This window comes from Suncus etruscus, chromosome 1, assembly GCF_024139225.1.
Source record: "Suncus etruscus isolate mSunEtr1 chromosome 1, mSunEtr1.pri.cur, whole genome shotgun sequence".
Taxonomy (NCBI): Eukaryota; Metazoa; Chordata; class Mammalia; order Eulipotyphla; family Soricidae; genus Suncus; species Suncus etruscus.
Window position 1 is genome coordinate 205,295,560 of NC_064848.1, and position 11,840 is coordinate 205,307,399.

Genomic DNA, 11,840 nt, shown 5'->3' on the forward strand with positions numbered 1-11,840 from the left:
ACCCTTTGGGGGTGGCCAAGTGCCATTGAGACAAGAACATCAGGCATAAAGCTGACTCCTCCTACTTCTGCCATACAAACAAACAAAAAGGAAAGCTAAGTGTGAGCCACTCAGGGTAGTGCCTAAGGCTGTTTTCCTCAGCACGTAACACTGGACGTCATCTTTTCTTTATTTATATACTTCCTAAAATGTGGTCCTGGACGGGGAGGAGGGAGCTTCATGTATGGGCTGAGCATGTACTTTTGTTCCAGCACCAACCTTCTGGTCTCCTGAACACTGCCAGGAGTAATAAGGCCTAGCACACAGGCCAGAATAGTGCCTGAGTATGAGGTGTGATCCAACCCCCCAATAAGAAATAAATCAAGGAGCTAAAGCCATAGCACAGCCACAGCGGTAGGGCTTTTGCTTTGCACACAGCTGACCCAGGATGGACCTAGGTTCAATCTCTGGCATCCCATATGGTCCCCCAAGCCAGAAGTGATTTCTGAGTATACAGCCAGGAAGAAACCCTGAGTGTCACTGGGTGTGGCCAGTGTCTTCTCGCTGTAGGTAATGTGTAAACAGACCCCAAATATGGTTTTTTTTTTCTTCTTTTCCTTTTGGTTTTTGGGCCACACCCAGCGGTGCTCAGGGGTTACTCCTGGCTGTCTGCTCAGAAATAGCTCCTGGCAGGCACGGGGGACCATACGGGACACCAGGATTCGAACCAACCACCTTTGATCCTGGATGGGCTGCTTGCAAGGCAAACGCCGCTGTGCTATCTCTCCGGGCCCAAGGTGTTTGCCTTTCTTTTTTTTTTTCTTTTTTTTTTTTTTTTTTGGTTTTTGGGCCTCCTGGCTATGTGCTCAGAAGTTGCTCCTGGCTTGGGGGACCATATGGGACACCGGGGGATCGAACCGCGGTCCGTCCAAGGCCAGCGCAGGCAAGGCAGGCACCTTACTTTTAGCGCCACCGCCCGGCCCCGGTGTTTGCCTTTCATGCAGAAGGACGGTGGTTTGAATCCTAGCATCCCATATAGTCCCCCTCTTTGAGCCTGCCAGGAGCAATTTCTGAGCATAGAGCCAGGAGTAACCCGTGAGCGCTGCCGGGTGTGACCTAAAACCCACCCAAAAAATTATCTTGTTTTTGGGCTAGAGCAATAGCACAGCAGGGAGGAAATTTCCCCAGCACCCCAAAGGGTCCCCCGATTCTGCCAATAATGGTTTTTGAGTGCAGAGCCTGAAGTAACTCTTTTTTTGTTTGTTTGTTGTTTCTTTTGGGCCACACCCGGTGGTGCTCAGGGGTTACTCCTGGCTGTCTGCTCAGAAATAGCTCCTGGCAGGCACGGGGGACCATATGAAACACCGGGATTCGAACCAACCACCTTTGGTCTTGGATCGGCTGCTTGCAAGGCAAACGCCGCTGTGCTATATCTCCGGGCCCAAATATGTTTTTTCCTAAGTAGTTAAAATATTCTGTTGTGGAACTTCAAACTTATTAAGATGTTTTGAAAAAAAAAACAAAAACAAAAGAAAAGATGTTTTGAAATAGAAATTCTAACAATAGGGGGCCAGAGTGTTAACACAGCAGGGAGGACGTTTGCTTTGCACATAGCAGACCTGGGTTCCATCCCTGACATCCCAAAGGGGTCCCCCGTCTGCCACCAGGAGTGATTCCTGAGCACAGAGCCAAGGGCAATCTCTGAGCATCTCTGGGTGTGGCCCAAAAAGCAAAAAAAAAAAAAAATTCTAATAGTGGGCAGGGAGAAGTAAAAATAAATTCTAACAATGAAACCTCAATAATATGTAATGTGTACCTTTATTTATTTTTGTTTGGAGTCACACAGTGTTAGGGGCTTACTCTTGGCTCTGTTCTCAGGGATCACTCCTGGTGGGGCTCAGGGAAACACATAAGGTGCCAGGGATCGAATCAGAGTCCATGGTCCACGAGTACAAGGTAAGCACCCTGTCTGCTGGGTTGTTGCTCCAACCCCTTAAGTACCTTTCTAACTTCACTGATCCTTCCTCAGTCCACTTAAATATTTTGTTTGTTTTTGTTCTTTTGTTGTTGTTGCTGTTGTTGTTGTTGTTATTTTTAGGCCATACTAGTGCAAGGCAAATGACCTGGCAGGCACGGGGGACCATATGGGACACCGGGATTCAAACCAACCACCTTTGGTCCTGGATTGGCTGCTTGCAAAGCAAACACCGCTGTGCTATCTCTCCGGTCCTGTCCATATGATTTTCTAAGCCTCACTAGGAATGATCCCTAAGCACAGAATCAGGAGTAAACTGGGGTGGCTCAAACAAAAGAGAAAAAAATAAAGAAATTAAGTCTTTTGTAAGGTGAGACCATTTAAGAAAATAAGTTCTCACTTGAGATATGCACAAATTCTTAGCCTTATGGGCCTCACACTCTGCAGTGATTGAGAAAGACTCACTTCCCCCTGACAATTCCGTTTCATGTAAAATAACACTGTTTTACATCTTCAGTAAACACTTTTTTTCTTTTCTTTTTTTTTTTTTTTGGTTTTTGGGCCACACCCGGCGGTGCTCAGGGGTTACTCCTGGCTGTCTGCTCAGAAATAGCTCCTGGCAGGCACGGGGGGGGGGGGGGGGGGGGGGGGGGGGGGGGGAGGGGGGACCATATGGGACACCGGGATTCGAACCAACCACCTTTGGTCCTGGATCGGCTGCTTGCAAGGCAAACGCCACTGTGCTATCTCTCCGGGCCCTAAACACTTTTTTTCTAATGTTTGTTATAAACATTATTTACCAAGTTGTTCCTAATACAGTTGTTTCAAGCATTAAATGTTCAAACACCATTCCTACCACCTGTGTCCCCAATTTCCCATCCATCACCCTAGCCCACTTCCTTGTAGAGACAAATTTACTTCCCATTGTTTGTTACAATACAAAAGCCAAAGGAATATTCAAAACTGACATCAACACGGGTCAATCTGAAATAGTTCTTGTATCTCTTCATGCTGTGTAAGGATTTACTAAACTGTGGTTGGTATTCGTTAAGCCTTTTGTGTTTAGGCTTACAGAGCTTAAGAAACCAAAATATTTCACCTGGAAACTTAGAAGGAGCCTGGTAGAGAGCTTTGTCTGGGCTGGATGAATCCTGGCACCAAAACAAAACAAACATCAACAAAAAACACAAAAGGCTTTGCTTTTGGAGTGAGTGGGTACAGAGTAGAAGAAGGGAAGAACCAAGGTGTGTTTGTATTTCAACAAAAGGCTAAAAATAAATATTAAAAAGCAGATAGATCCTTGTACCACTTGTCCCTTAACATTTCCAGCTGTAGCTCTGGAATTCCCTGAGTCCTGTTAAGTGCTGTCCCTAACACTACCTGGTGTAGCGTAAGACCCAAAATGTCCAACATCCTCAGGTTCTTTTATTGATCCCACTGCCTGATTGGTGATGAATCACAAGTGGGGGGGCCCCAGGCCTTTTAGATATTTGGGAGCCCCAATACAAAAAAAAAAAGAAAGAAAAATCAGTGAGAAGAAAGAAGTCTATTTCATTTGCAGAACACCTCTAGCCGATGATGGTTGGTGAAAAAAAAGAAGGGGATAGATAGGCCCGAATGAGAACTTTCATTTATTATTTATTTTTGAATGAGAACTTTCTAAGGGAAAACCAAACAGGCTTTGCAAAAAAAAAAAACAAAAAAACAAAAACAAAAAGAAATCAGCTAGTCAACTATGCGATGCATTTTCTTTAACTAAATAAAAAAATATTTTTAAAAAAGCAGATTGAAAAAATTAAAAACAAAACACACACACACAAACATAAACATCTTTGCGACTGGAGCAGCTGCCGCGGCCTGTGTTTTCTCTTCTTTCCATCCTGTGCTTCTCGCGATGACCACATAGGCACAGACATCTGGCAGAGGAAGTGAGTCAAAGCCACTCAGCCGGGCTGGCTTTTCCAGCCGAGCATGTTCCGTTTCAATGAAGTAATGAATGAACTTGGCCGCGCCGCCCCGCCCGCCCTGGCCCCGCCCTGGCCCCGCCCTGGCCCCGCCCCAAACAGCCCAACACGGCCAATCAGCGGCCACGCCCGGCTTTCAAGTTGAGTTCCAACGGCCCCGCGGCGGACCAATCGCGGCGCGCGGTCCCGCCCCTTCATTTGCATGCCGACCAATCCCGAGCCGGGACGGGCCAAAACAAATGTCAGCGGCCAATGGCGAGGCGCCCCACGGCGGCCGGCTCCGCCAATGGGGCGCGGCCGGGCCGAAAGGGAAACAGTGCGGGCCCCGCAAGGCCGCAGCATCGGGATCGCGGAGGCCGGCCGCGCGGAGCCCCCCGGAGCTCGGCCCCGCGGCCCATCGGCAGCGGCTCGCGGCCCCCCGAAGCTTTGCGGGGACACCCGGGCTCCGCCCCGCGAGGCTCAGCGTCTCGATCGGCGGCTGCGGGAGCCGGATCGCGAGCCTCGCCGGGCCGGGCCGGGCCGAGCCGAGCTCCGCGGGCCGCGCAGCCCGGAGCCATGTCGGTGAACATGGAGGAGCTGCGGCACCAGGTCATGATCAATCAGTTCGTGCTGGCCGCGGGCTGCGCGGCGGACCAGGCGAAGCAGCTGCTGCAGGCGGCGCATTGGCAGTTCGAGGTGGGGGGCTGCGGGGCTCCTGGGGGGGCCTGGGGGGGTCCCCGATGTCCATCACCCGCAGCAGGCCCCGCATCGGTGGGGGCAGGCGGGAGGCGGGTGTGGGGGCCGATTGCGGGGTCCCCAGGGGTGCGGTGCGCGGTGCTAGATGCACCCCCCAGGGAGGGGAGGTGCCCCCCACTCTGCACCCCTCGAGCCTGGCTGGTGGGGCAAGGGGGTGCCCGGTGAGACCCCCAACCCCGCTGACCCGCACTGGGCCTCTCTGTTGTTTTTGTTTGTTTTGTTTTTGTTTTGTTTTGTTTCGCTTTCTCCCACCCCCACCCCCCGCAGACGGCGCTGAGCACGTTTTTCCAAGAAACCAACATTCCCAACAGCCACCATCACCCCCAGATGGTAAGTTAGGGCGCCGGGGGTGCTGTCAGCCCGCCGTGACAGCCATGTTGCCGGGGCGCCGTGCTCTGCGATGTAAACAAAGAGCCAAAATGTCTCCCAGCAAAAAAAAAAAAAAAAAAAAAATCCAAGCAGGGCGCCCCGACTCTGGGAGGTGGGGGGGAGTCTGCCGGACTCTGGGGTGTCTCCACCTCTGGGGGTCTTGGACCCGGGTTGGGTTGTGCTTCCTGAGGGTGGTCGGCTTAAATGCAGCCTCCCCCCTGGCCCCCCTGGGTGACAGACAGGAAAAGGAAGGAAGGAATGCACCCACCCTTGGCTCAGGTGAGCTTCATGGGCTCTTTTCCTGTGGGCGGAAAGGGCCCCCTAACCCCCCCCCCAGTATGTGAGTCGAGGGGGGGATTTGCAGTTTTGAGGCTGATAAGGCCAAGAATTTGCATGAATCTCCAAAGGAGGGGGGGTCAATTGCGGTGTCCACAAAGGGCTTCCGGTGGCCCCTAGGCCTGAGCCTCTGTGCTCTTGGGGAGTTGGGGGTGTCTATGATTATGACCCCAGATCTGAGTATTGGGTTATGGGGGGGAAGCAAGATTTCCGTTTCACTTTGGTGGCCCAAGTTTTAGCTCTAGTCCATCCCCCACCCCCAGTTACCTATTACAATGCCAGGGGGAGGAGGAGTTGGCCCCTGGCCTGGCTTCCAGATAGCGATTTAGAACCTTATTCCCCCTGGAGATGTGGCTTTTGCATTTTTGACATCTTTTTTTAACTCCTGGTGTCCTCATCCTGGGCTCCTCCTTCCTCCTGGCCAACGCTTGATCCTCTGGAGCCTCAGAGTGTCCTCATGGGGGTCTGGGCCTTGGGGCCTCTGTTGGTTTCTAGTTGTAAACACTTGTGGGGTCTTGCCTGCTCCCTTTTCCTCACCTGTTTTATTTTCTCTCTTCTCTGGCTGTGGCTCACACTTCAGGTGCAAAGGGAAGAACAAAAAGGGGGGTAAAGGGGGGGCGTTTGGGTTAGGATGGGAAGTTGGGCCTGGCTGGCAGCAGGGCCAGGCTTTTTGTCAACCCAAATAAGGGTTGTCTCTAGGAGACAGGCACCCCAGCACTGTGGTCCGGTCCGTGGGGAAAATTCAGCTTCCAACTCAGGCAGAGCCTGGGAACGCTCGGTCTCCATCTCCTCAGAATGTTCCCTGGAGGACCCTGCTAGCAGGCTTTTTTGTTTTTGATTTTTTGTTTTTCGTATTTGTTTGGGGGCCCCCACACCCTGTGATGCTTAGGGGTAACTCCCTGCTCTACATTCAGGAATCACTTCTCAGGGGATACTGGAAATCGAACCAGGGTTGCAGCATGCAAGGCAATAGTCCTCCCTACTGTGCTACCATTCTGGCCTAAATTATGGTAGCAGGTTTGACTATGCCCTGGGCTTCCAGCAGAGCCTGAGCTGGGGGTGGGGGGGTGGTGGAAAAGGATGTGCATCCATTTTGGCAAATCCTGGCAAGGGAAAGGGGCCACCTTCAGTCTAGCGGCTTCCTCCAGGCTGGTGACAGTGTTCAGCGGTTCAGTCCAGGCTTTTGAGAGTCCCTCAGAAGAAAGGGGGCTGAGTGGAAATAAGGCACTGGGCCATGGGCTAGTGCATGTCCATCCTGACCATCTAATGGTTGCCAAGGAGCTTCCTAAGGTAGCTGGGGAGGACCCACAAGAAAACTCTAGGGGCCCTTTCACATGGGGAGCATGTGAGCAGGGCTGACAGGCTCTGGGGCAGCCCAAGAGAACTGGAAATTGTGGTGGGGTGCCCCTCCACAATTGTAGGGGGCTTAGGGGCCTTTGCCTTCCAGAGAGGGTAAGACCCCTGCCGGAGCTCACCCAGGAGCTGCTGGGCCCACCAATGCCCTGGGGAAAGGCTGGGGGAGGCAGGCGGCAGGCTGGGTAAACTGGGGAAGTCAGTCAGATGCTCCCCCCACCCTTCCCCACCCCCATTCATTGTTTCCTGCTGACGAGAAGTCAGCCCTGGGGAGGGGGTGGGGGAGGGAAGCCAGCGGTCTGGTCTGGGTGGGGCGGGCCTTAGTCCTGCAGGAGACAATGGCAGGGACGCCCCAGCTCACAGGAGTGGGGGTGCTGGGCTCACTGCAAAAGCTGTGAAAGGGGCCCCCACCCCAAGCCAGCAGAGCCTTGTGAGGTGAAGGCTGGGTGCTGGGGAGGAGGGGCAGGGTTGCTAAAATTAGGAGAAGTTCAAAGAAGGGCCCTTGGCCTCCTGGGACCAGGAACAACCTGATGCTAGAGCCTGGCCTCTGCTGCTTCCCACAGCCCTGTGGGGTGGGGCAGGCCTGGGTGGCACTCCCGGTGCTCCTGGCAGCAGGTTTCCAGGGCCGTACCTCCCCCGCTCTTCCAGGGTGGAATCTGGCTCCCCCAAAAAATGTGGGGACAGAGCCAGGGCACAGTGGGCGGGTAGAGCAGGCACAGGCCTTGCTGGTGTCTGATCTAGGTTTGATCCCTGGCACTCCATAAGGTGCCTTGAGTAGGGCCAGGAGTGATCCCTGAGCACTGCCAGGTGGAGCCCCAAAACTTGGAAGCTTACAGGGAAGGCATTTGCCTTGCAAGAGGCAGACCCCGGTTCCATCCCCAGCATTCCATATGGAGTCCCTTGGACCTGCCAGGAATCATGTCTGAGAGCAGAGCCAGGAGGAAGCTTGAGCACTGTTGGGCATAGCCTAAAACCAGCCAAACCAAAAAAATATTAAAAGTAGGGACTGGGGCATGAGAGATAGCCGGGAGGTAAGGCGTCTGCCTTCCAGGCAGAAGGACAGTGGTTCGAATCCCATATGGTCCCCCCTGCCTGCCAGGAGTGATTTCTGAGCCTAGAGCCAGGAGGAACCCCTGAGCGTGCTGGGTAGACCCAAAAAAACAAACAAACAAAAAAGTAGGGACCAAAGGGCCAGAGAGATAGCATGGAGGTAGGGTGTTTGCCTTGCATGCAGAAAGACAGTGGTTTGAATCCCGGCATCCCATATGGTCCCCTGAGTCTGCCAGGAGCAGTTTTTTTTTTTTTTTTTTTTTTTTTTTTTGGTTTTTGGGCCACACCCTGTGATGCTCAGGGGTTACTCCTGGCTATGCGCTCAGAAGTTGCTCCTGGCTTCTTGGGGGACCATATGGGACGCCGGGGGATCGAACCGCGGTCCATCCTAGGCTAGCGCAGGCAAGGCAGGTACCTTACCTCCAGCGCCACCGCCCGGCCCCAGGAGCAGTTTTTGAGTGTAGAGCCAGGAGTGACCCCTGAGCACTGCCAGGTGTGACCCAAAAACCAAGAAAACAAGGGGCCTGAGCAATAGCACAGCAGTAGGGCATTTGTCTTGCATGCAGGACCCAGGATGGACGTGGGCACGTCCCGTATGATCCCTTGAGCCTGCCAGGAGCAATTTCTGAGTGCAGTGCCAGGAGTAACCCGAGTGCCACTGGTGTGGTTCCCAAATAACCCCCCTCCAAAAAAAAAAAAGTAGGGACCAAGATTAGGGAGTATTATGGGTATGTGGCCCAAGGCACGTATTTGGAGTGTCTGTGGCCATCACTGAAGGGCTGAGCATCCATTGCCCATTGCTGGAAAGCCCAGCTTGGAGTGAGGGACGATGAGAGGAGGAATCTGGGACCCTGCTGCGGCCACCTTCCTTTGCAGCCTCTTGGGCCACCTGTGAGTGGACCCCAGCTGCCTCTGTCTACCTCCTTCAGCTGGTACTTGGCAGGGTGAAAACTAGCCCAGTGTGGTTCTGGCCTGTTGTTCAGGGTGCTGCAGGGCTTGGCTTCTGCTGGGGGGGGGGGAGAGGGCCACATACCGTGTCTGGGAATCTGATGGGGGGCCTTGGTGGGTTCCTCCGTCCCCAACACCTGTTGTTCTCTCCCAGCAGATGTGCACACCCAGCAACACGCCTGCCACCCCGCCCAACTTCCCCGACGCCCTGGCCATGTTCTCCACGCTTCGTGCCTCCGAGGGGCTACAGGGCACGGGGAGCCCCAGGACGGCTGCCGCCTGCTCGCCCCCAGCCAACTTCAGCCCCTTCTGGGCCTCCTCCCCACCTGGCCACCAGGCAGCCTGGATCCCACCCTCGTCGCCCACGGCCCACGGCTTCCTCCACCACCACCACCCGCCGCCCACGTGGGCCCCCGGAGCGACACAGGGGGCTGCCCCGCAGAAGCCCATGGCGGCCATGGACAGCCAGAGATGAGACTGGCGGGGAGGGCAGCGGAGATCGGGGTGGGGGGGGCACGGTTTCCTGAAGATGGCACTGGAAAGTTTTATAAAAGAATTTTTGTGGGTGGGAACAGGGGGGACAGCAATATTCCTGGGCCATTTGGGTCTAGCAGGAGTTTTCAGGCAGTTTTTTTTTCTGTTTTTAATATATAACTATAATATATATGAATATATAAACGTGTACTGTATGGGGAGGGGCTGGCCAACTTGGGGAGGGACAGCTGGAGGTCATGAACCCTTCTGGAATCAGATTATCGACCCCCCCCCATCCTCAGGTCATCAGACCTGAGAATGACTGCAGGGGGGATTTCCCAGAGATGGAAGGTGTGGTGACCCTTGGTCTCGTGGGCTTCTGCACCCCGACACCTCACCACGCATCTGGGCACAAACCACCTTGGGATTTTCTTCCCCTTAGAGGCTGCTCACTGGGTGTGTGAAAGAACAGCAGTAGGGCATTTGCCTTGCATGTGGCCCGGGATGGACCTGGTTCGATCCCTGGTATCCCATATGGTCCCCAAGCCTGCCAGGAGCGATTTTGGAATGCAGAGCCAGGAATAACCCAAGCACCGCTGGCCCCAAATAAAAACTGAAAAAGAGGGGCCAGAGTGATAGCACAGCAGTAGAACATTTATCTTGCATGCTGCTGATCCATAATGGACTCGGGTTTGATTCCCTGCATCCGGATTTCTGAGCCCAGAGCCAGGAGTAACCCCAGGGCTGTGGGGTGTGGCCCCAAAACAAAGTTAAAAAGTTTTCTTTTTTTGTTTGTTTGGTTTTTTTGGGGGTCACACCCGGCGGTGCTGAGGGGTTACTCCTGGCTGTCTGCTCAGAAACAGCTCCTGGCAGGCACGGGGGACCATATGGGACACCGGGATTCGAACCAACCACCTTAGGTTCTGGATTGGCTGCCTGCAAGGCAAACACCGCTGTGCTATCTCTCCAGGCCCTAAAAAGCCTTTTCTAAGGTCCCTGGTTGGCACTGCCTTTACTTACCTGATAGGATACTGGCTGTGGGTAGGGCTTGGCTGCCTCTCTGGCTTGTGCCTATAACTTAGGGAGCTTTTGGTGGGATTGAGTTGGACTCAGCTGCAAGGTTCAGAGAAGGTCCTCTTCCTACTAGCCCCTCAACCTGCTCTTTAATTTCTCTCCCCACACTGCAACCCTGTCCTGGTCACAGCTCCAGTTGGGTCCTGAGGGGGTGCATTCTCACCTGAAATTGGGTATGGTGTTAAGGGGTGTTGGTGTTATGGCCTTAGTGGCACTTTTCCAGTGCAGGGAGTCCCGAAGGATACTGCTTTGGCATTAGCAGGACAGGCCTGACCCCTGACACCGTAATTCCCTGAGCACCATTAGATATGGCCCCAAACCAAAGAATAGGTGGTTCCATGGAGCATGGGAGTGGTGGGTGGGTAAGGTACAACCTTCACAAGGACCCTTTTGAGCCTTGAATTTGAATATTCCCCAGCATGCACTGCGGAACATGAGATGGGGTTGGGGACCCAGCTGCTGGGGAAGCATCCTCCAGGGAGCCAGCACCCCTGTTTCTCTGCTTGGGGTCAACCCACTCAGGCATGGTAGGAGGGGCCCAGCTTCCCCCTCTGCATGTGACCCGATGCTTTGGGGCTGGCTTTGCACCTCAGGCTGTCTCTGAGTTCCTGGTACTAGGCACCCGTGTGGGCGTGGGAGCCGAGTTGAGCAGCCCAGGGCCTGTCTGGGTGTGGGGGTGCCTGGGTGCGGACGACCAGCTGACCTCATGGCTGTCCTGGCTGGGCCTGTGGGTCTGGATTCTCAGCCCCTCCACCTCCTGACATTTCTCCACAGGGGTGAGAGAAAGTTGAGCTGGGCAGAATTGGGGGAGGGATGCCAGCTCTGCCACCCTGGAGCAGACGACACTGGTGTGGGGTTGCCTAGAGGCTAGGACACCCCAGGCTTGGCTACTCCCCTGCTTCTCCCCATTTGAGTGGGTGGGGGGTCTGAGCTGAGCACACTATCACAGAGAAGCTAGATTTGGGCCCCTACACCACTTGTCTGTCCCCTGAGCAAGGCAGGTGGGGCATAAAAAAGCCAAGAGACAGCTTAGCGGGGTTTACAGTGGGGAAAGTGGGGGGAAGTCCCTCTGCAGGGCGCCTCACCCACATGGAGTTCCCTTCCTTCACACCTCTGGTCCAGGCTTCCTTTCCCATACCTGGGAGGACCATCTGGGGGCGGGGAGAGCCCCACTTTAGTTTGTGGGTCTTTGAGAAGAGCTGGGGGCCAGGTAGGTGTGGGCCCAGTGGAGAAAAGCAAGGTGGAGGGCAGAGCCCCCCCTGCTGCTGTAGAGCAGGCTGGCAACTGGTATTCCCAGGAAGTTGGGCACTGCCCCCCCCCAGATTCGGGCCTGTTGTGCCAGCACCTCCCCTCTGGCGCCTTGTCCTCTGGCCTCTTAACAGCACCATGGGAGTGGGCGCACCATTCGGAGAGAGTCCCTAGACCAGGCAGCAGGGCTTAAGTGGGAAAGAACCAGGTCTGGGGGAGTGATATAGCACAGCAGTAGGGCATTTACCTTGCATGCTGTCAACAGAGAACGGACCTGGGTTCAATCCCCAGCATCCCAGATGGTCCCCCGAGCCCGCCAGGAGTGATTTGAGTGC

General features: G+C 54.4%; 1 protein-coding gene across 1 annotated transcript; it reads left to right on the forward strand.

The window, feature by feature from the left end:
* The first annotated feature begins 4,444 nt into the window (after positions 1–4,444).
* On the forward strand, positions 4,445–9,229 carry UBALD2 (UBA like domain containing 2). Its single transcript, XM_049770708.1, has 3 exons — positions 4,445–4,593; positions 4,921–4,983; positions 8,867–9,229. Exons 1-3 carry the CDS (start codon positions 4,474–4,476, stop codon positions 9,182–9,184), a joined length of 501 nt encoding a protein of 166 aa, XP_049626665.1. The 5' UTR covers positions 4,445–4,473; the 3' UTR covers positions 9,185–9,229.
* Positions 9,230–11,840: the final 2,611 nt, after the last annotated feature.